Source organism: Coregonus clupeaformis, chromosome 16, assembly GCF_020615455.1.
Source record: "Coregonus clupeaformis isolate EN_2021a chromosome 16, ASM2061545v1, whole genome shotgun sequence".
Lineage (NCBI taxonomy): Eukaryota > Metazoa > Chordata > Actinopteri > Salmoniformes > Salmonidae > Coregonus > Coregonus clupeaformis.
In genome coordinates this window covers 34194391-34219150 of record NC_059207.1, presented here as the reverse complement: position 1 = coordinate 34219150, position 24760 = coordinate 34194391, and the positions used below count along the sequence as shown (strand labels likewise).

At 42.4% G+C, this 24760-nt stretch overlaps 1 protein-coding gene across 3 annotated transcripts in view; it reads left to right on the top strand.

Annotated features, from left to right (window-relative positions):
• Positions 1-13648, top strand: part of LOC121584851 (transcription factor 7-like 1-A) — a 51138-nt gene extending 37490 nt beyond the window's left edge. The window contains exons 5-13 of one of the 3 annotated variants that reach the window (XM_041901019.2): positions 8482-8617; positions 8814-8916; positions 9234-9317; positions 10945-11091; positions 11345-11507; positions 11624-11731; positions 11960-12011; positions 12259-12295; positions 12735-12801. In XM_041901019.2, coding sequence (XP_041756953.1) covers positions 8482-8617; positions 8814-8916; positions 9234-9317; positions 10945-11091; positions 11345-11507; positions 11624-11731; positions 11960-12011; positions 12259-12278 — 813 coding nt within the window. In that variant the 3' untranslated portion in view covers positions 12279-12295; positions 12735-12801. Of the gene's footprint in view, positions 1-8481; positions 8618-8813; positions 8917-9233; positions 9318-10944; positions 11092-11344; positions 11508-11623; positions 11732-11959; positions 12012-12258; positions 12296-12734 lie in introns of all 3 variants that reach the window. The other 2 variants (XM_041901018.2, XM_041901017.2) reach the window with 2 other exon arrangements.
• The last annotated feature ends 11112 nt before the right edge of the window (positions 13649-24760 follow it).

Here is a 24760-nt window from a genome sequence, read left to right as displayed (position 1 = left end):
ACGGCACATTACCATCTGAGTAGGGGCAGAGTGAGTAGTGTTGGAGGAGAGCGAGAGTGAAAAGGATACGAAGTAGTGGTCAGAGACTTGGAGAGGAGTTGCAGTGAGATTAGTAGAAGAACAGCATCTAGTAAAGATTAGGTATTGCCTGCCTTGTGAGTAGGGGTGGACGGTGTGAGGGTGAGGTCAAAAGAAGAAAGGAGTGGAAAGGAGGAGGCAGAGAGAAATGAGTCAAAGGCAGACGTAGGGAGATTAACGTCACCCAGAAATGTGAGGGGTGAGCCATCCTCAGGAAAGGAACTGATCAAGGCATCAAGCTCATTGATGAACTCTCCAAGGGAACCTGGAGGGCGATAAATGACACGGATGTTAAGCTTGAATGGGCTAGTGACTGTGACAGCATGGAAAATCTATTGCATAGTTAGTTTTGCATAATAAGTCTTGCATAGTTATTTTTGTTTTCGGTATGTTTCATTGAAAGTGGCTAATATTGGCAATTTCCACAGTAGAGGGGAACATTGATAGTGTAAACTAAAGGGGAAAACTAGAAAGTTGAGTAAAGTTCAATCGTATGCTTCTCTACACGGGCTGATATTTCTTCTGCAAGGGAGTCCCCGGGAAGCTGCGCGCCCGCCCGCAGCTTAGAGGGAACATTGCATAGAAGGTATCTACACTGCTCAAAAAAATTAAGGGAACACTTAAACAACACAATGTAACTCCAAGTCAATCACACCTCTGTGAAATCAAACTGTCCACTTAGGAAGCAACACTGATTGACAATACATTTCACATGATGTTGTGCAAATGGGATAGACAACAGGTGGAAATTATAGGCAATTAGCAAGACACCCCCAATAAAGGAGTGGTTCTGCAGGTGGTGACCACAGACCTTCTCAGTTCCTATGCTTCCTGGCTGATGTTTTGGTCACTTTTGAATGCTGGCGGTGCTTTCACTCTAGTGGTAGCATGAGACGGAGTCTACAACCCACACAAGTGGCTCAGGTAGTGCAGCTCATCCAGGATGGCACATCAATGCGAGCTGTGGCAAGAAGGTTTGCTGTGTCTGTCAGCGTAGTTTCCAGAGCATGGAGGCGCTACCAGGAGACAGGCCAGTACATCAGGAGACGTGGAGGAGGCCGTAGGAGGGCAACAACCCAGCAGCAGGACCGCTACCTCCGCCTTTGTGCAAGGAGGAGCAGGAGGAGCACTGCCAGAGCCCTGCAAAATGACCTCCAGCATGTGCATGTGTCTGCTCAAACGGTCAGAAACAGACTCCATGAGGGTGGTATGAGGGCCCGACGTCCACAGGTGGGGGTTGTGCTTCCAGCCCAACACCGTGCAGGACGTTTGGCATTTGCCAGAGAACACCAAGATTGGCAAATTCGCCACTGGCGCCCTGTGCTCTTCACAGATGAAAGCAGGTTCACACTGAGCACATGTGACAGACGTGACAGAGTCTGGAGACGCCGTGGAGAACGTTCTGCTGCCTGCAACATCCTCCAGCATGACCGGTTTGGTGGTGAGTCAGTCATGGTGTGGGGTGGCATTTCTTTGGGGGCCGCACAGCCCTCCATGTGCTCGCCAGAGGTAGCCTGACTGCCATTAGGTACCGAGATGAGATCCTCAGACCCCTTGTGAGACCATATGCTGGTGCGGTTGGCCCTGGGTTCCTCCTAATGCAAGACAATGCTAGACCTCATGTGGCTGGAGTGTGTCAGCAGTTCCTGCAAGAGGAAGGCATTGATGCTATGGACTGGCCCGCCCGTTCCCCAGACCTGAATCCAATTGAGCACATCTGGGACATCATGTCTCGCTCCATCCACCAACGCCACGTTGCACCACAGACTGTCCAGGAGTTGGCGGATGCTTTAGTCCAGGTCTGGGAGGAGATCCCTCAGGAGACCATCCGCCACCTCATCAGGAGCATGCCCAGACGTTGTAGGGAGGTCATACAGGCACGTGGAGGCCACACACACTACTGAGCCTCATTTTGACTTGTTTTAAGGACATTACATCAAAGTTGGATCAGCCTGTAGTGTGGTTTTCCACTTTAATTTTGAGTGGGACTCCAAATCCAGACCTCCATGGGTTGATAAATTTGATTTCCATTGATAATTTTTGTGTGATTTTGTTGTCAGCACATTCAACTATGTAAAGAAAAAAGTATTTAATAACATTATTTCATTCATTCAGATCTAGGATGTGTTATTTTAGTGTTCCCTTGATTTTTTTGAGCAGTGTATATCAAAAGGTAAAACGTATAGGAATTTGATTATATAATTATATATTATTTGTTCATATACCATGTTAATGATTAGACGTTGATTAATAATTATTCTCTGCTTCCTCTTAATAAATTCTCCATGTTTTTAGCTTGGGCAGTTTTCAACAAGCAGGCAGGCCAATGCAGAGCCCATCTGGCTCCAGATTGCACATGACGGCAATCACTGCCAGGCTCAACGGCATTTACCGTCGGGCTCTCATTGAAAATAATGACATCCGGTTTGCTGTCTACAGTCGTGGTCAAACGTTTTGAGAATGACACAAGTATTGTTCTTCACAAAGTTCGCTGCTTCAGTGTTATGAGAAATTTTTGTCAGATGTTACTATGGTATACTGAAATATAATTACGAGCATTCCATAAGTGTCAAAGGCTTTTATTGACAATTACATTAAGTTTATGCAAAGAATCAATGTTTGCAGTGTTGACCCTTCTTTTTCAAGACCTCTGCAATCCGCCCTGACTGATGGCAGCCCATTCTTGCATAATCAATGCTTGGAGTTTGTCAGAATTTGTGGGTTTCTGTTTGTCCACCCGCCTCTTGAGGATTGACCACAAGTTCTCAATGGGGTTAAGGTCTGGGAAGTTTCCTGGCCATGGACCCAAAATGTCTATGTTTTGTTCCCTGAGCCACTTAGTTATCACTTTTGCCTTATGGCAAGGTGCTCCATCATGCTGGAAAAGGCATTGTTCATCACCAAACTGTTCTTGGATGGTTGGGAGAAGTTGCTCTCGGAGGATGTGTTGGTACCATTCTTTATTCATGGCTGTGTTCTTAGGCTAAATTGTGAGTGAGCCTACTCCCTTGGCTGAGAAGCAACCCCACACATGAATGGTCTCAGGATGCTTTACTGTTGGCATGACACAGGACTGATGGTAGCACTCACCTTGTCTTCTCCGGACAAGGTGTTTTCCGGATGCCCCAAACAGTCGGATAGGGGATTCATCAGAGAAAATGACTTTACCCCAGCCCTCAGCAGTCCAATCCCTGTACCTGTATCAATTGTACCTGTATCAATTGGTAGAGCATGGCGCTTGTAACGCCAGGGTAGTGGGTTCGATCCCCGGGACCACCCATACGTAAAAATTTATGCGCACATGACTGTAAGTCGCTTTGGATAAAAGCGTCTGCTAAATGGCATATTATTATTATTATTATTATTATTATTATATTATTTTGCAGAATATCAGTCTGTCCCTGAAGTCTTTCCTGGAGAGAAGTGGCTTCTTTGCTGCCCTTCTTGACACCAGGCCATCCTCCAAAAGTATTTGCCTCACTGTGCATGCAGATGCACTCACACCTGCCTGCTGCCATTCCTGAGCAAGCTCTGCACTGGTGGTGCCCCGATCCCGCAGCTGAATCAACTTTAGGAGACGGTCCTAGTGCTTGCTGGACTTTCTTGGGCGCCCTGACGCCTTCTTCACAACAATTGAACCTCTCTCCTTGAAGTTCTTGATGATCTGATAAATGGTTGATTTAGGTGCAATCTTACTAGCAGCAATATCCTTGCCTGTGAAGCCATTTTTGTGCAAAGCAATGATGACGGCACGTGTTTCCTTGCAGGTAACCATGGTTAACAGAGGAAGAACAATGATTTCAAGCACCATCCTCCTTTTAAAGCTTCCAGTCTGCTATTCTAACTCAATCAAAATGACAGAGTGATCTCCAGCCTTGTCCTCGTCAACACTCTCACCTGTGTTAACGAGAGAATCACTGACATGATGGCAGCTGGTCCTTTTGTGGCAGGGCTGAAATGCAGTGGAAATGTTTTCTAGGGATTAAGTTCATTTTCATGGCAAAGAGGGACTTTGCAATTAATTGTAATTCATCTGATCACTCTTCATGACATTCTGGAGTATATGCAAATTGCCATCATCAAAACTGAGGCAGCAGACTTTGTGAAAATTAGTGTTTGTGTCATTCTCAAAACTTTTGACCACGACTGTACCTCGTACCATCTAGACGCAGCATAAGTAACATAATAAAAAAAATCCCCATCAAAATCTGTCAGTTTAAACTAGAGATACAGTATCTAGCTTTTTGAACAGGCTGCATATCAATCCACCTTATCTCCCTATGTCGCCCTTCCATACCTGAGGTGGAAAGTGGCAGAGCTACAGCGCTGTTTGTCAGACCAGGAGACATTCCGAAAATTGGTCTTCTCACAAAAACGGCTGTAGCATCTGAACGGCCTACAAACTAATATGACCACCCTATAGAAAGGGGAGACTCTCATAAACACAGTGATATTCTCAGTTTTACACATGTTAAGTTTGCTGAAAATAAACGCAGTTGACAGTGAGAGGACGTTTCTTTTTTTTTTTCTTTTTTATATATATATATATAATATTTCCTGAGCTTTCTTATATCTCCTAGATATAGGACAGACACTTCAAAACCGTATTCTTTATGATTCTTTTTTGACTGTCTGTTTTGCGATTTATGAATGTATTATTCTATGGGCTATAGTAGTAAAGGCCAAATTCAATATTTTATGAAATACATTTTTTGGGGCCTACCTAAAGGGGTCCTAAAATTCAAAATCAAAAAGGTAAATGATCCATGACCTTCTTAAAACAATTCCATATGTCAGCTTAGAACCAATTGCCATTGCCTTTGTTTTTAAAACAATTTTTATTTAATTTTAGCCACTCATAATATTCAGATCTAGAGGGAGGGACTTACTTAATTTTCAGTCAATACCTAATAAGCCAGTAGAAGTTGATGAGGTAACCATCTATGTCCCTAAAGGTAGACCACAGAGGGCCCTCTCCTCTGGAGATGGTTTAAGCAGGTAGGCCGCTGGCCAAAAATGGTTTTGCATGTGGACAGCCCAAACCTACAGTACATATTTCTGTTCCATACTTTTTTTGGCTTGTTCTACTCAAATGCAGTCTGGTATCCATGTTGAAGCTGGCGCTGTTAAACTTAAAAATCCATTCTGAGCAAACATGTGATTGGTGTATTCCAAAGTACGAATTATTAATGCAGAATTTCCAATTCTCACTGAAGTGCTTCCCAAAATGTGTTGGCACTGAGATCTAGAGGTCTCAAACAGCATCCACAATATAGGGGAAATTCTATCACATTGTACATGAAGTAGAACAACAAAGCCTGCCTAAAGTATACATGACATTTGAGCACTGGGTTTTCTACATAATTCAATAATGCTTTATGTAACCATGATATAATATGAAAGCTTTATCCGTATCATGGGTTCTTTGTTTGTTTACACCTAATGTGCACTTTGAACAAATAAATGTACTTCACCTTTTACAAGGCGTTAAACATTTGAAGTTAATTTTATCTTGCTTTGTATTTGTAAATATTATCCTCATCACAACTGGCATTTCTGAAATCAAAGCAGGCTTTGGAAGCAGGAGAAACAAGTTTGCTAAGACTTAAAAAGGGGGAAAGGTTGGAACTGCTATAAAAAGGGGCAGAAAAAGCATGCCTGAAATTTGGAACAATTCTAAGCAGCGTGAAGTAAGAGAGCGTACAGCCGTCTCAATGCAAACCTTGTTCCCTCCTGGACCTCATTGGTTAGACGAAAGGTTGAGAAGGAGGTGGGGAGGGATACTGAAGAAAGGTTAGGTTTGAGGAACAATATTCATTTCTCCCCCCCCCCCCACCCCTGACCCTCCCATGTGACGAGTTGGGCCAACAAGCGTTCCATTGAGCGGGGCAGCCAGGGGAAATGACTGAGGCTGAACGCTGCCTAATGAAAGAGACGCTGGTTATTATTACCATCCTCCTCCTCCTGGCTGTCCTGGCCAGCTCTAGTGCAGTTAGCTAGCAGACTATGGGGATCTGGAGTTTCTCTGGCACCACACAGCTCTATTAAAAAAGCTGAAATAACAATGAGTTTGCTCCAACAAAATCTAAGTTCTTTAACTTCTTGAAGTGTATATCCCAACTCCCATTGTGATTTATGCTGTATTGTGAGTGCTTTGAGTGTATAGGATTTTATTCCCTTAGACCATATAGATAGATCTAGTACCAGTGTAGTGTACTCAAACCAAATCAATGAGAGAACCTACAAAATTGTTTAGGGGTAACGTCATCCTACACTCCGATCAATTGAGGGCTGAATATTGTGTGGGTGAGTTAGAGGCGTGAGATAAGGGATCCAGCCATGTGTATGGGCATTGAGCTACCTAGAGTACTTACAGGTGTGACTTTTGGATCTTGGGCTGTGTTGTTTTGCCTGTTGAGCTGAACAAACAGTTCTCTCCTCCACTAAATGGCCGTAATGGTGTTGGCATGTATCCACTGGCTTTCACTGTGCCTTGGTGGGGATCCAGATTGCATCATAGGGCCCGTCACACGCACAGCCACAGCCTGCTTTGTTTACCAGGGAGGAAGGGCGGCAGCCAAACAGGCAGGCACAGACATAGGGGCTCACCTTTACACACATGACTCAGTGACACAGTGACTACCAACAACATACAGTGCATTCAGAAAGTATTCAGACCCATTGACTTTTTCCACATTTTGTTACGTTACAGCCTTATTCTAAAATTGATTAAATTATTTATTTTCCTCATCAATCTACACACAATACCCCATAATAACAAAGTTAAAACAGGTTTTTTGAATTTTTTGCAAATATATATATTAAAAAAATATTTTAAATAAAACCTTATTTACATAAGTATTCAAACCCTTTGCAATGAGACTCAAAATTGGCCTCAGGTGCATCCTGTTTCCATTGATCATCCTTGAGATGTTTCTACAACTTGATTGGAGTCCACCTGTCGTAAATTAAATTGATTGGACATGATTTGGAAAGGCACACACCTGTCTATATAAAGGTCCCACCTAAGCCATGAGGTCGAAGGAATTGTCCGTAGAGCTCCGAGACAGGATTGTGTCGGCACAGATCTGGGGAAGGGTACCAAAAAATTGCATTGAAGGTCCCCAAGAACACAGTGGCCTCCATCGTTCTTAAATGGAAGACATTTGGAACTACCAAGACTCTTACTAGAGCTGGCTGCCCGGCCAAACTCAGCAATCGGGGGAGAAGGGCCTTGGTCAGGGAGGTGACCAAGAACCCGATGGTCACTCTGACAGAGCTCCACAGTTCTTCTGTGGAGATGGGAGGACCTTCCAGAAGGACAGCCATCTCTGCAGCACTCCACCAATCAGGCCTTTATGATAGAGTGGCCAGACTGAAGCCACTCCTCAGTAAAAGGCACATGACAGCCTGCTTGGAGTTTGCCAAAAGGCACCTAAAGGACTCTTAGACCATGAGAAACAAGATTCTCTGGTCTGATGAAACCAAGATTGAACTCTTTGGCCTGAAAGCGTCACGTCTGGAGGAAACCTGGTACCATTCCTACGGTGAAGCATGGTGGTGGCAGCATCATGCTGTGGGGATGTTTTTCAGCGGTAGGGAGTGGGAGACTAGTCAGGGTCGAGGGAAAGATGAATGGAGCAAAGTACAGAGAGATCCTTGATGAAAACCTGCTCCAGAGCGCTCAGGACCTCAGACTGGGGGCGAAGGTTCACCTTCCAACAGGACAACGACCCTAAGCACACAGCCAAGACAACGCAGGAGTGGCTTCGGGACAAGTCTCTGAATGTCCTTGAGTGGCCCAGCCAGAGCCCAGACTTGAACCCGATCGAACATCTCTGGAGAGAACTGAAAATAGCTGTCAAGCTTATAGCGTCATACCCAAGAAGACTCGAGGCTGTAATCGCTGCCAAAGGTGCTTCAACAAAGTACTGAGTAAAGGGTCTGAATACTTATGTAAATGTGATATTTCTGTTTCTTTTTATAAATTTGCAAAAATGTCTAAACTGTTTTTGCTTTGTCATTATGGTCTATTGTGTGTAGATTGATGAGGGAAGAAAACAATTCAATCAATTTTAGAATAAGGCTGTAACGTAACAAAATGTGGAAAAGGTCAAGGGGTCTTTATATTTTCTGAATGCACTGTACCTTCATGCTCACTGGCTCCATGGTGGATTTGGAACATTATGATGCAGAGGGCTATACATGTATGTCAATGAAAATGTCATATGTCAAGCATCATGCACAACATGTTACAAATGTCAGACTGTGTTATCTGTATGTTATGGATGAGCCTATTTCTGTGTTTGGAGACCCAGGGAGACCAGTAAACCCCTGGTCTATCCTATCCTCTCTCTCCCATGTCTAAAGTCCCTCTGTGTGTTCCTCTTGTCTCTCCCACAGTCCAACAAGGTCCCAGTGGTGCAGCATGCTCACCACGTCCACCCACTGACCCCCCTCATCACCTACAGCAACGAACACTTCTCCCCCGGAACCCCTCCCTCACACCTCTCCCCGGAGATCCTTGACCCAAAGACAGGTACACACACAACCTCATGGAATATGATGTTGCTGCCTAGTATAGCCTCTGATCCAAAGCATTACATGGCTTGCATTAAACTTTAACTGAGGTATGTCTGACTTAATCATCGGTTAATTTCTTAGAGAAAATGACCTTGACTGTGACTAGTAAAATGACCTAAATGCTTAAGTTGTCCCCTCTGTGTTCCCTTCAGGCATTCCTCGGACTCCCCACCCATCAGAGCTCTCTCCGTACTACCCCCTGTCTCCAGGTGCAGTGGGACAGATCCCTCACCCTCTGGGCTGGCTGGTGCCACAGTGAGTAACACACAGCATTAAATAGTACAGTCCAAATCTCATATAGTATAGGAGAAACATTGACTACAGTCTGATGCATTTCTTGAACTTTAAAGCACATTCTGATGTAGTTTTAATATTAAAACACTGTCATATTTGAGATATGTATGATAAATACTTCACATTCTATGGGTTTTGTCATGGGTCTTGTAATCAATTTGAATGGTGCTGTTCCGCAAGCAGGGGATTGCAGTTGATGAGGGCTGGATTAGTGCTGCTGCGTTCTCTCTCAGCTGTGTCTGATCCTCTTCTCACTGGTGCCTCTCTCTCATTCTCAGGCAGGGCCAGCACATGTACTCTATCCCACCAGGGGGGTTCCGTCACCCCTATCCCGCCCTCGCAATGAATGCATCCATGTCCAGGTGAGTGGATCTCTCTGCTCTAGTGGTTATATTACACTCTGTAGTCATGTTTCTGATGTTGTCATTGCTGATTTAGTTTATAACAGTATTAGGACAGGGGTATCCAACTATGGACAGTCAGTGGGGTAGGGACTATAAAGGAATGTGGGGGCTAAGTCTTCTAAAGATGAGATCTGACTTCCTTCCAAAGAGAAAGTGAACAGACTATTGGCATTCAAAACCCTACCCGGTAGACAGCACTGTCTTTTCCTGCTCAGGCCAATATTCTGAGTTTCTCTGCTACACACACACACAAAGATGAAAGGGCTAAGAATCGATTAGGACAAATCAAAGCTCATCTGAACCGACAACTCCCATCTGATTTAACTCTCTGCCCAACTGTCAAAATTGGAAAGATTTGTAGCGAGCCTTCCGGTGCTAGTATGGGATGAAATATTCATCAGGGTCTCAATGGGATCAATAGTACTCTCAGCTCCTGCCACATTGTTATAAAGTTTGTCTTACCGTCTGCCCCCCTTGAACAAGACTTGATAAGTGTGTCAGGTAATACTTGACAGTTTTGCCATAAATATATGATAATACTGTATGTACTGTATCTCGTACAGTATGTAGCTAAATGTCTGCTTGACATTTTATGTTTTATATTTTCCTTTTCCTCATAGTTTATTTGGGCTGCTGGGATGGTAATGGTTGAAGAGGTCCCTCTTACGTATGAGATGATAGTTTAAGTCAAAAAATATTGGTGAGATTAGTTTAATTACATTTCCCCTATTGGGTTGTCCTCAATTTGACTTGTTACTGTTATAGGGATACTTCAGGATTTTGGCAATGAAGTCCTTTATCTACTTCCCTGGAGTCAGATGAACTTGTGGATACCATTTTTATGTCTGGGTGCAGTTTGATGGAAGTTGCTAACTACCGTTAGCGCAATTGCTAACTAGCATTAGCGCAATGACTGGAAGTCTATGGGAACAGCTTGCGAAACTACCTCTAACTTCCTTCATACTGGACACAGAGACATAAAAATGGTATCCACAAGTTCACCTGACTCTGGGGAAGTAAAGCAAGAAAAGAGTCTGTGCACACTCACAAACTTACAGTACAAGGCTATAGTATATTTTGGACTTTCATGGACCATATCTGTCTTAAATGTTATGAGATTTTTATGAAGCATTAAAGGTTTTGCCATTCAATCATGCATTTAACAGGAATGCATGGCAGAGGAGCATGGACCTTAATTTTCCCCTTTGTCCATGTACAATGTACCATTGTGTTGTGTTAGCACCACTCTCATTTTCCGACAGCTATCTGAATGTGTTCTGTTCTGGTAGCTGTGGAAGGCCCTCCATGGTTTGGAACACAGGGAGGAAAGTGGTTTCAGGTGTCAGGGCCCCTTGGTCACCATGGTTACCACACACTCCACTTTTCTCCAGGCATGGTCGGATAAAGGGGCTTTTGAAGAAGCCTTTATTTGAACAAAAAACTAAATATGTAGCTAATTTTGGACATTACTTTAGTCTAGACTCCAGACAGACGGTCAAAGCAGTTGAAGTTGACTTGACAGGGCAGACAGAAAGTGCCTGTGAAAGTTTAACAGTTGGTGTTGTTTGTCTTTGTTGTTTTCCAGCTTGGTGTCTAGCCGTTTCTCCCCCCACATGATGCCCCACCACCCCCATGGCATGCACCAGACTGGCATCCCTCATCCTGCTATCGTATCACCAGCCATCAAGCAGGAGCCCAACAGTCATGACCACATGAGCCCCTCTATGCATTCGTAAGGACCATTAACTAACAGATTCTTCATATTTACTTATAGCCAAAAATATAAACTCTTCATACTCTGATCTTATTCAAATTGATTATTGACTGAGTATCCAGTCTCTATTTATAATTCCATTTAGAGGGCCAGGATTCAAGAATATCCAGTCTCTTTGTAACAGGTCAGCCAGGTCTTCTGGAAGGGAATCAGACCTCACACACAAGGACTATTTTAAGTGACATTTGCAATGTGTGTTTTGTTGTCTCAGCAGGAAGTCTCCTGGCCCGGTGAAGAAGGAGGAGGACAAAAAGCCCCACATCAAGAAGCCTCTGAATGCCTTCATGCTGTACATGAAGGAGATGAGGGCCAAGGTAGTGGCTGAGTGCACCCTGAAGGAGAGCGCTGCCATCAACCAGATACTGGGCCGAAGGGTGAGCACAGCACACTGCCTGACCACACACACAACAGTTTGGGGATGTGTTTGTGGACGTAAATTCTGTACATGCTTCGACTTGTTCTCTGACTTTTGTCATGTTTGTGTTCACAGTGGCACTCACTATCGAGAGAAGAGCAAGCCAAATACTATGAGCTGGCAAGGAAAGAGAGGCAACTCCACTCCCAACTCTACCCAGGCTGGTCAGCACGAGATAACTATGTGAGTAGGACATTTTTCCATGGATCTTTTAACAATGAGGGAAATGTGGGTTGCTTAAGCGCCCCCTCATTTCCACTTGGTTTAAAAATGATTCCATACTGTATCTGTAATAATAACTGTACTTTTGTTCTCATACACTGAAGTTGTATGAGGTAGTGTTGAAGCATGTTGCTGTCACTTGGATAGTGACCAGTTTTTTCTAAATACATTGTTTTGTTATCTGTGCAGGGAAAGCGGAAAAAGAGGAAGAGAGATAATAAGCCAGACTCAACACCAGAGGGTAAGGGGCCCTTTTCTCTCTCTGTTCTTCTTGGATCTTTCCTCTCTATTTAGGGCAGAAAGAACTCCATCTATAGGCCTGTGTGAAATAGTGCCTCAAGCTTCACTTGGCTTGTCATGTGACTTGACAGTGGTCCAATACAACATGCAATACGCAAAATAACACCTTTTTATGTTTTGACTTGAGTTTTTCCTTCTTTACTATCTCCTTATTAACTCCTCTCTTCCCTCTATAATTTGACAAGCAGCATATGAGGTTCAGTGCTAATAGTGACGTTGTGGCAGGTATGTCTGCTGTTATGAACCAGTGTGGCTGAACTGCAGGTCACTGCTCTCCACTCCACCCACAGTGTTCTGGTCTGTTGCAGCACAGCACTCAAACCCCATTTACATGCAGGCATTTAACGTGTCATCGACTTTGTTTATATGATATCACAGAGTTTTTTTCCACCCGATTGTTTTGTTTTGTTTTATTTATAAAAGTGTATGCCATTTTGTTGTTAATTTCACTTCAGCAATTTAGACTATTTTTTAATACATTAATTCAAAGTTGATCTGTTTGTCCCAGACCTTTTGGTTTTCCATGTTCTGTACATTGTCTGTGAATGTTTTGTATTTTTTGGCCAGCTATCATGTATGCAAGGGAACGGGCACTGTTGAAGGACACGATTTTAGGCTTCTTTAACAGCAATATTGACAAAGCCCCCTCCTTTTGTTTCCCCAGACTTCTCAATCAGGAACAAGAAGCAGTGTGTGCAGTACCTGCCCTCAGAGAAGATGTGTGAAAGCCCTGCCTCGTCTCACGGCAGCATGCTGGATTCTCCAGCCACACCCTCTGCAGCTCTGGCCTCCCCAGCTGCGCCTGCTGCCACCCACTCAGAGCAAGCCCAGCCCCTGTCCCTCACCACCAAACCAGAGGGACGCCTGCACCATCATTTCCTAACTGGCAAGCCCTCTGGATCCGCTTCTTCTTCATCATCTTCATCCTCTTCCTCTTCCTCCTCGTCCCACCCAAGCATCTCTATCCCTATTGGTACTTCAGGCAGCCACTCCAGTCACTCCGCACCAATTTTCTCTCGGCCAATCCCCTTCAGCTCCCTACACCACTCGATGCTCTCCCCGCCCTCTCCTTTCCATCAAGCAGCCCTACATTCCCATCACGCCCTGTTCCAGTCGCAGCCCCTCTCCTTGGTAACCAAATCGTCTGACTAAATCTACAAAAGCAATTATTTTCTCTTTTATTGTGCTGTATATTGCTTTTACTTTTCAAAAAATAGATATTAGAACAACTTTTTTTTTAATGATGAAAAGGAAGAAATATTATTGGTCAATATTTGATCCCCTCCTTTCCTACTCTCAATGAAACAAAATTTATTTTTTTGTAAAGTTTACTGCAGAACTGGTTTCTCTTTTTGATGCATTTATCCAATGAACTAGTTGTATAAAATAACCCATGTATAAAATGTTTCTTTAAGAAAAAACAAGGAAAATAAAAAACGCCCTCTCCTTTTAACCAAAACCTGATTTAATGTTAGTATTGAGTTTAATTAATAGTTTTTGCCAATTATTTCAGTAATTTCAACGATCCCTTTTAAATTCCCAAGCGTGTGACCTTCCTTTGACATGTTAAATAAACCTTTGAGATTGTTTCTTAGAAATGCCTGGTTCTCTTTTCTTCCATGCGCTCTGCAAGAGGAGTGTTACTTTCATCACTCCCTGATCATGCACATTCATTTGAATATGAATCAATAACATAATTGTTACATTATATGAATTTTGAAGCAATGTACACATTTCCTACAGATTCAAACCATGTAGATGTAAATACAGGTGCAGATGCTAAGTTGGAAGGAGCCTATTTGCTGGGAGTTTTAGAACTTATCAACAGCTGATGGAGATACTATGAAGTTCTTCAAGATAAATATTGGAAGTGGGCATTCATTGGTTAGTGACAGATATGTTGTATTTTTGGCACTTTAGTTGTTGATAATAAATATATCATGACGGTAGTGGGGGAAGAATCAATAGTTAATCTTTAATAGGGTGAATTTAGGCTAACCACACTGGAAAATGAGAACCTGTGCCAAATTATAGACTTCCTGGAATGTAGAGTCCCATAACAACGACAAACAAGCAGGTCAGCCTCCTCTCCAGCACACCAAACCCCTTTCCCTCTCCCTGTTCCTCGCACAGTTTTACTGCATCTTTATTCACCATTTGGCACAGTGCTGAGGCTTTAATTAACTCAGAGGTAATGGGATGTAGCCCCTGGGACCTAATTAGGCTATTCAGTTAGTGAAAAATACACAAGGTAGGTTACAGTTTTTGGTGGCTTTGGAGATGAGGACAAGTGCCAGGGATGGTCCAATTAGCCTCTAGCTGTGGTACTAGCCTGGAAGAGCACATTGAAGTTCCTTCGCCGTATGACTCTGTATGTTATACAGCTTACCTTGTCCTTATCCACACCTCTCATAAAGAAGGGAGAGAGGAGAGCTACTGTTAGATTGTCATTGAGATAATTGGTAGTTTGGGTATTCTAAAAATCAAATGGAAGTAAGCAATTAGTCATTGTATTCCTGCAACATCCAGATGGTAGGAGACTGACCAGTCTTCCAGTCCCAAATCCACTCCTTTGGTTTCCCCAGGGTATCCCCTCCTGTGTAACACTAATAATGGTTGACAACATGCACACTCATTTGCTTACCATGCTCAGTATCCTTATCAGCTCTGATTGAAAGGCTATGAACATACATAATAGCCTAGTTATGATGGAGCAGAGTAAACAAATATGGCTCTGTACACAAAATGATGAGTTTTATTCTAATTCTATATGTATGCAACCAATACCAATAGCTGTCATTCATTAGTATTGTCCATAATCAATAACTTGAACCATTTCCTCAACACAGTTGTAAGACAATGCCCTCAGACAAGGGCGTCTCTCTCTCGCTCTCTCTCAGACAGGGTTCTTTATGGCCTGAACTGCGAGTGACAGACTGATGGACATGTGCACACAGAGGATTTGTTTCCTTTTTTGCCCTGCGGTGAGATACTGAGATGTCAGTCTCCAAGCAATGTTTTAACTAATCATTAGCTATAATAAGTCTCTGCTTGTTTTCCTCTGTCTTACATCATCACAGGCAGAGGCCGTGGTCTCTGGTGCCATGCCTGCCTGCCCTCAGCTACTTCTCCATTCCATCACTGAAATTACAGGTAATGAGTTGTCAAAAACAGCCGATAAAACTGGCTCCTCAAGGCTACACATCTATTGTAATGTTGCATTCTCTATAGTCAGTAACCCATTATAAAACTGAGAGACTCCAGGTGAATGACTTAAAATATGTTGGCTATTCCAGGCTGGCTTCAAGCCATGTAAAGCTGCTTCAAGACATGGCTGCGTCAAGCAATGTCAATGAATTTCAGTCAATATCCATCTTGTTTCAAAATTATCGTAGGAATACAGGTTCACAATTTGTGATGAGGCAATAGTATTAGATGTTGTTCTTGTTTCATACACTATATATACAAAAGTATGTGGACACCCCTTCAAATTAGTGGATTTGGCTATTTCAGCCACACCCATTGCTGACAGGTATATAAAATCGAGCACACAGCCATGCAATCTCCATAGACAAACATTGGCAGTATAATGGCCTTACTGAAGAGCTCAGTGACTTTCAACGTGGAACCGTCATAGGATGCCACCTTTCCAACAAGACCGCCGAGTGCTGAAGTGCGTAGGACATAAAAATCATCTGTCCTCGGTTGCAACACTCACTACTGAGTTCCAAACTGCCTCTGGAAGCAACGTTAGCACAATAACTGTTCGTCAGGAGCTTCATTAAATGGTTTTCCATGGCCGAGCAGCCGCACACAAGCCTAAAATCACCATGCGCAATGCCCAGTGTCTACTGGGGCCAGTATGAAAAATGTATGCACTCACTAATTGTAAGTCGCTCTGGATAAGAGCGTCTGCTAAATGACTAAAATGTCAAAAAGAAAATGTGTAAAGCTCGTCGCCTTTGGACTCTGGAGCAGTGGAAACGTGTTCTCTGGAGTAATGAGTCACGCTTCACCGTATGGCAGTCCGACGGACGAATCTGGGTTTGGTGGATGCCAGGAGAACACTACCTGCCCAATTGCCTAGTGCCAACTGTAAAGTTGGGTGGTGGAGGAATAATGGTCTGAGGCAGTTTTTCATGGTTCGGGCTAGGCCCCTTAGTTCCAATGAAGATAAATCTTAATGCCACAGCATACAATGACATTCTAGAGGATTCTGTGCTTCCAAATATGTGGTAATAGTTTGGGGAAGGCCCTTTCCTGTTCAGCATGACAATGCCCCCGTGCACAAAGCGAGGCCATACAGAAATGGTTTGTCGAGATTGGTGTGGAAGAACTTGACTGGCCTGCACAGAGCACTGACCTCAACCCCATCGAACACCTTTGGGATGAATTGGAACGTCATCTATGAGCCAGGCCTAATCGCCCAACATCAGTGCCCAACCTCACTAATGCTTGTGGCTGAATCCCCGCATCATATTCCAACATCTAGTGGAAAGCCTTCCCAGAAGAGTGAAGGCTGTTATAACAGCAAAGGGGGGACCAACTCCATATTAATGCCCATGATTTTGGAATGAGATGTTTGACAAGCAGCTGTCCACATACTTCTGGTCATGTAGTGTACGTAGCTGCAATGTATCAAATTCATATATGAACAAATTCTATCCTTTTTGTTGCTTCCTACATAAAGGCTAGATGCTGAATTTACTTTTCTTGATATTAGTATTTTAGGTTTAATTTGCACAACATTGTGACGTCTGAATCGTTAGCCCCTCGTTGATTAACTATAATAGAGTGATAATTAAATCTTATGATGTAACTAAAAATGTAGCAATAGCATTCTACCTATAAACATTTTCCTGATCCCATTTGAAAATAACAGATATTGGTACTGTATGTCAACTGTTGTTTATTGAAAGAGGGGGGTTACTGTCACCCATTGTAAGTGTGCATCCCTAGCCCTTACTCGTCACTGTTTATCCAATAGTAAGTAATGTATTTGGTTGCCTCTACTAGACATCTGCCATGTGCACAAGGTCAGATTTAATACATGTTAATTTTGCTCATTAATTTCTTGCAGTCTCTTGTCAAGGTTCTTTTTTGGGCCCTCCTTTGATCTCAAATTCATTCCAGGTTAACTCTTTGATATTTCAAATGCATGACGTGGAGACATTGCATAGACACGTCTCCACTTTAGAGACCAAAATAAGTCCCCCATTAGACAGAGGAGTTAATACGATTCCTCTCAGGTTAGAATATCTGTGGTTAATTCTTAGAGATAAACCATACTATTGGATTATAGAGAAGGATCCATTCAGATTGGCATTCAGGTGACACTGTAACATCCTGTTATTATATGCAGGTAGCATTCTGTCAAAAGGACATAAAATCCTAGGAGTGGCTTATAGGCTACAATATTCAGGTCTGGATAGCATGTATGAGCCATAATAACAGTCAGGATGAGTAAGTACTTACTGACTTACTGCAAATTGAGATTATGTGACTAAACTCAACAAAAAGAAGAAGAAACTGTATTATGAAGCCAAGATCAATGATATAAAGAATGATGGAAAAAAACTTTGGAGTACTTGAAATGAAATTATGGGCAGAAAGACTAATTCAACTCCATCTTTCATTGAATCAGATGGCTTATTCATCACAAAACCATTTGATGTTGCCAATTATTTTAATGATTACATCATTGGCAAAGTGGGCAAACTTAGGCAGGAAATACCAACAACGAACAGTGAGCCATCGTATTCATGCATAAAAAAATGAATAATGAAAGAAAAGCATTGCAAGATTGTATTTTGTAAAGTTCACTAACTTCAACATTTTGTGGGAGAGATGGATTTTTTTTTGTTATCGATCAATAATGACAAACCTCCTAGCATTGACAACTTAGATGGAAAGCTACTGAGGATAGTAGCTGACTCTATAGCCACTCCTATCTGTCATATCTTTAATTTGACCAAATACAATGCTATTTCTCTGTAAACAAATTAACAACAGACTTTCAGCATGCTTATAGAGAAGGGCACTCAACATGTACTGCACTGACACAAATGACTGATGATTGGTTGAAAGAAATTGATAATAATAAGATTGTGGGAGCTGTATTATGGCTTTTCAACCTCTGCCATATCGTGGATTCAGAGCTATCTATCTAACAGAACTCAAACGGTTTTCTTTAATGGGAGCTTCTCTAATGTCAAACATGTAAAGTGTGGTGTACCGCAGGGCAGCTCTCTAGGCCCTCTACTATTTTATACTTTTACCAATGAACTGCCACTGGCATTAAACAAAGCATGTGTGTCCATGTATGCTGATGATTCAACCATATACGCATCAGCAACCACAGCTAATGAAGTCACGGAAACCCTTAACAAAGAGTTGCAGTCTGTTTTGGAATGGGTGGCCAGTATTAAACTGGTCCTGAACATCTCTAAAACAAAGGGCATTGTATTTGGTACAAATCATTCCGTAAGTTCTAGACCTCAGCTGAATCTGATTATGAATGGTGTGGCTGTTGAACAAGTTGAGGAGACTAAATTACTTGGCGTTACCTTAGATTGTAAACTGTCATGGTCAAAACATATAGATTCCATGGTTGTAAAGATGGGGAGAGGTCTGTCCGTAATAAAAAGATGCTCTGCTTTTTTGACACCACAATCCAAAAAGCAAGTTCTGCAGGCTCTAGTTTTGTCTTATCTTGATTATTGTCCAGTCGTGTGGTCGAGTGCTGCGAGGAAAGACCTAGTTAAGCTGCAGCTGGCCCAGAACAGAGTGGCACGTCTTGTTCGTCATTGTAATCAGAGGGCTGGTATAAATACTGTTCATGCCAGTCTCTCTTGGCTAAGAGTTGAGGAGAGACTGACTGCATCACTTCTTCTTTTTAGAAACATTGTGTTGAAAATCCCAAATTGTTTGCATAGTCAACTTACACACAGCTCTGACACACACACTTACCCCACCAGACATGCCACCAGGGGTCTTTTCACAGTCCCCAAATCCAGAACAAATTCAAGTAAGCGTACAGTATTATATAGAGCCATTATTGCATGGAACTCCGTTACATCTCATATTGCTCAAATAAACAGCAAACCTGATTTTAAAAAACTGATAAAGTAACATCTCACGGCACAACGCCTCTCCCCTATTTGACCTAGATAGTTTGTGTGTATGTATTGATATGTAGGCTACGTGTGCCTTTAAAATAAAAAAACATGTATGTACAGTTGTGGTCAAAAGTTTTGAGAATGACACAAATATTAATTTTCACAAAGTCTGCTGCCTCAGTTTTTATGATGGCAATTTGCATACACTCCAGAATGTTATGTTATGTTAGACCCATGGGGCGGCGCGCAATTGGCCCAGCATCGTCCAGGGTAGGGGAGGGAATGGCCGGCAGGGATGTAGCTCAGTTGATAGAGCATGGCGTTTACAACGCCAGGGTTGTGGGTTCGATTCCCACAGGGGGTATGAAAAAATTTATAATGTATGCACGAACTAACTGTAAGTTGCTCTGGATAAGAGCGTCTGCTAAATGACTAAAATGTAAATGTAAATGTTATTTAGAGTGATCAGATGAATTGCAATTAATTGCAAAGTCCCTCTTTGCCATGAAAATGAACTTAATCCCCAAAAAACATTTACACTGCATTTCAGCCCTGCCACAAAAGGACCAGCTGCCGTCAGTGATTCTCTCGTTAACACAGGTGAAAGTGTTGACGAGGACAAGGCTGGAGATCACTCTGTCATGCTGATTGAGTTAGAATAACAGATTGGAAGCTTTAAAAGGAGGGTGGTGCTTGAAATCATTGTTCTTCCTCTGTTAACCATGGTTACCTGCAAGGAAACACATGCCGTCATCATTGCTTTGCACAAAAATGGCTTCACAGGCAAGGATATTGCTGCTAGTAAGATTGCACCTAAATCAACCATTTATCAGATCATCAAGAACTTCAAGGAGAGAGGTTAAATTGTTGTGAAGAAGGCGTCAGGGGGCGCCCAAGAAAGTCCAGCAAGCGCCAGGAACGTCTCCTAAAGTTGATTCAGCTGCGGGATTGGGGCACCACCAGTGCAGAGCTTGCTCAGGAATGGCAGCAGGCAGTGAGGCGAATACTTTTGAAGGATGGCCTGGTGTCAAGAAGGGCAGCGAGGAAGCCACTTCTCTCCAGGAAAAACATCACTGACAGACTGATATTCTGCAAAAGGTACAGGGATTGGACTGCTTAGGACTGGGGTAAAGTCATTTTCTCTGATGAATCCCCTTTCCGATTGTTTGGGGCGTCCGGAAAAAAAGCTTGTCCAGAGAAGACAAGGTGAGCGCTACCATCAGTCCTGTGTCATGCCAACAGTAAAGCATCCTGAGACCATTCATGTGTGGGGTTGCTTCTCAGCCAAGGGAATGGGCTCACTCACAATTTTGCCTAACAACACAGCCATGAATAAAGAATGGTACCAACACATCCTCCGAGAGCAACTTCTCCCAACCATCCAAGAACAGTTTGGTGACGAACAATGCCTTTTCCAGCATGATGGAGCACCTTGCCATAAGGCAAAAGTGATAACTAAGTGGCTCAGGGAACAAAACATAGACATTTTGGGTCCGTGGCCAGGAAACTCCCCAGACCTTAACCCCATTGAGAACTTGTGGTCAATCCTCAAGAGGCGGGTGGACAAACAAAAACCCACAAATTCTGACAAACTCCAAGCATTGATTATGCAAGAATGGGCTGCCATCAGTCAGGATGTGGCCCATAAGTTAATTGACAGCATGCCAGGGCAGATTGCAGAGGTCTTGAAAAAGAAGGGTCAACACTGCAAATATTGACTCTTTGCATAAACTTAATGTAATTGGTCAATAAAAGCCATTGACACTTATGGAATGCTTGTAATTATACTTCAGTATACCATAGTAACATCTGAAAAAATATCTAAAAACACTGAAGCAGCAAACTTTGTGAAGACCAATACTTGTGTCATTCTCAAAACTTTTGACCACGAATGTAGTTATGTCCTTGAGCTGTTCTTGTCTATTAATGTTCTGTATTATATCATGTTTCATGTTTTGTGTGGACCCCGAGGAAGAGTATCTGCTGCTTTTGCAACAGCTAATGGGGATCCTAATAAAATACCAAATATCCACATTCTACATGGACAGTCTGGGAGGGGCAGGACTGCAAAAAATACATTTAGTGCTGTCTCAAATTTCAATTATGTTATTGTCTACAGCCAGAATGGAAAGAGGCTACCAGATTATCAACTAAAGTAATACATGCATACAGGGTTCAAATATGGGTTCAAATATGTCATCTTTCTGTACTTATCCAATCATCCTATCATTATCTTGATGCCCCAATCGATAGATAACAGGATGTTGGAAGTGTCTGGAAGATTTCAGTGTGTTTGCTTCTCCCCTGCTTTCTCAACGTGATATTAATTGATTGTTTCCCCCAAGTTTGACAAGACTCAGCTGGCACCTCTATGAAGACAGGTATCGCTGGCTGTGAGCTTAAGAACCCCCTGCTTAATGTATTATTCATACCCATTTGACCTTAAAGAAGGCAATGCAAATGTAGCTCAAGAATGAGATAGATCATCCAACTTTCTAAATGTCAAACACCATAATGAAGACACATTCATTACAAGAATCCACAGGTCTCTCATTTCCAGCTGAGATGTAAAGTACCTCTCATTAACATTTGGATGATTATCACTTCCACAAACTCAGGTCATGTGCTCAAACAAGTTGCATTTTATTGATGATTCAGTATGGAGGATTATCTCAAGGCTTTTGCACATATTGAAAGATGTTTATTTTGCTGTGCCTAGGAGGATCTAGAGCTTTTTATCGCATAAATTGACAAACCAAATTGCAAACAGCTCCATGGTAATTAGTTGTCAGACCCCACTGATTCACTCTGCATTTGCATATGAGTGTGTTCACAGTAAGATCGTTCACAACACTGTGGCCCGGCATGGATCCCAATGTAATTTCATATGACACCATAAAATAATAATTGTCCTATTTCACACATGTACAAGTGTGAATAAATACACGTGTGAATTGGAAATATATTTTTTTGCAGATCCCAACTCCCCCCGAGAGTGGGGTCACAGCCAGGGTCTGCTATTATCAACAGCGACCCTGGAGCAATTAGGGTTAAGTGCCTTGCTCAAGGGTACATCAACAGATTTTTCACCTTGTCGGCTCAGAGATTCAAACTAGCAACCTTTCGTTCACTGGCCCAACACTCTAACCGCTAGGCTATCTGCTGACAAAATACACAAGAAACCTTTACTTCATAAAAACAATGGATTTCTTAAACCAAACCACCTTGAAGGATCACAAAATGCTCCTCATGGGATTTGAACCAACAACAATTTGCAACCTGGTCTCAGCGCATTTCGTATTATTCTCTTTGTAAATCCGATACTCTCCATTTAGTATGATAATTACATTTCGTATGGTATGTATTCATTTGTGGATGTCCCTCACCCATTCCGTATGATATGTTACGAATTACAATTTCTGTTATATGTTATGAATTTGCTAAACTTGTTATACACTGAACAAAAATATAAATGCAATATGTGAAATGTTGGTCACATGTTTCATGAGCTGAAATAAAAGATCCCAGAAATGTTTCATACACACAAAAATGTGTGCACAAATTTGTTTACATCCCTGTTAGTGAGTATTTCTCAATAGCTAAGATAATCCATCCACCTGATAGGTGTGGCATATCAAGAAGCTGATTAAACAGCACGATCATTACACAGGTGCACCTTGTGCTGGGGACAATAAAAGGCCACTCTACAATGTAAAGTTTTGTCACACAACACAATGCCACAGATGTCTAAAGTTTTGAGGAAGCGTGCAATTGGCATGCTGACTGCAGGAATGTCCACCAGAGCTGTTGGCAGTAAATTGGCAGTACGTCCAACCGGCCTCACAACTGCAGACCACGTGTATGGCATCGTGTGGGCAAGCGGTTTGCTGATGTCAACGTAGTGGACAGAGTGCCTCGTGGTGGTGGTGGGGTTATGGTATGGGCAGGCATAAGCTACGGACATCGAACACAATTGCATTTTATCGATGGCAATTTGAATGCACAGAGATATGGTGACAAGATCCTGAGGCCCATTGTTGTGCCATTAATCCGCCGCCATCACCTCATGTTTCAGCATGATAATGCAGAGCCCCATATCACACGGATCTGTACACAATTACTGGAAGCTGAAAATGTACCAGTTCTTCCATGGCCTGCATACTCACCAGACATGTTACCCATTGCGCATGTTTGGGATGTTCTGGATCGATGTGTACAACAGCGTTTTCCAGTTCCCGCCAATATCCAGCAACTTCACACAGCCATTGAAGAGGTGTAGGACAACATTCCACAGACCACAAACAACAGCCTGATCAACTCTATGCGAAGGAGATGTGTCGCGCTGCACGAGGCAAATGGTGGTCACACCAGATACTGACTGGTTTTCTGATGCACGCTCCTACCTTTTTTAAGGTATCTGTGGCTAACAGATGCATATCTGTTTTCCCCAGTCATGTGAAATCTATAGATTAGGGCCTAATTAATTTTTTTCAATTTACTGATTTCCTTATATGAACTATAACTCAGTAAAATATTTTAAATTGTTGCATGTAGCGTTGATATTTTTGTTAAGTATATGTTACGAATTGGAGAAACTTACAATATGTTACCAATTTGCAAAATGTATGGTATGTTATGAATTCTAGCTAGGTGGCTAATGTTAGCTAGGCTAGGGGTTAGGGTTAGTGGTTAGGGTAAAGGTTAGGGTTACGTTTAGGAGTTAGGTTAAAGGGTTAAGGGTTAGCTAACAAGCTAAGTAGCAAGTAGTTGAAAAGTTGCTAATTAGCGATTGTTGTTTGTGATGAAATTTGAACTCACAACCTTTGGGTTACTAGACGTTGGTATTATACACCCACCCTAACCAAGTAACCATCTGTCTTATGTAACCATACAAAATGTAACGTATCATACTAAATGGGGTGTCTCGGATTTACATACAGAATAATACAGAATGCTCTGAGAACAGGTAGCATTTTGGTCTGTAAACAGCTCCCATTAGACTTTAGCTGCAAACTGGCCTTTCTCCTATACAGATTGTGACAAGCTCTAGTAGCTAGCAGGCCTATGCTGATTGGAAATGTATCACAAACGTAATATTAATCGGTTGATATAGGCTTCTACACAGACCGGTATAAATATAAACCACTTATAAGACATACTGGAAAATATGGTTTAATATGATATTCTGTGATACTAGTGATCAACTTCAAGGTTTATCACACCATCAGTTGGCCTGTACTGACCTCTGCTGGATTTCTTTAAATATTGCAATTGGCCGACAAAATACATACATTTTGGAGCGATTGGAGTTGTGTGAACGCGCATCGCATTCAGTTTGTATAACCTACTATTAATGTAAAAAAAAAAATCATCTCTGTTTTGTTGACAATTATTCAATCTGTGACGTGAGATCAGGGGTGTATTAATTACCCCTATTCTGTTGCAAAACGTTTCTTAAACGGAAGCCAACGGAACGAAACGGGGAGGGATCTAGCAGAATTTGTCCAATAGAAACTGTCGTTTTACTTGCAAAACGGAACTGTTTGGACTAACGATTACACCGTATTACACT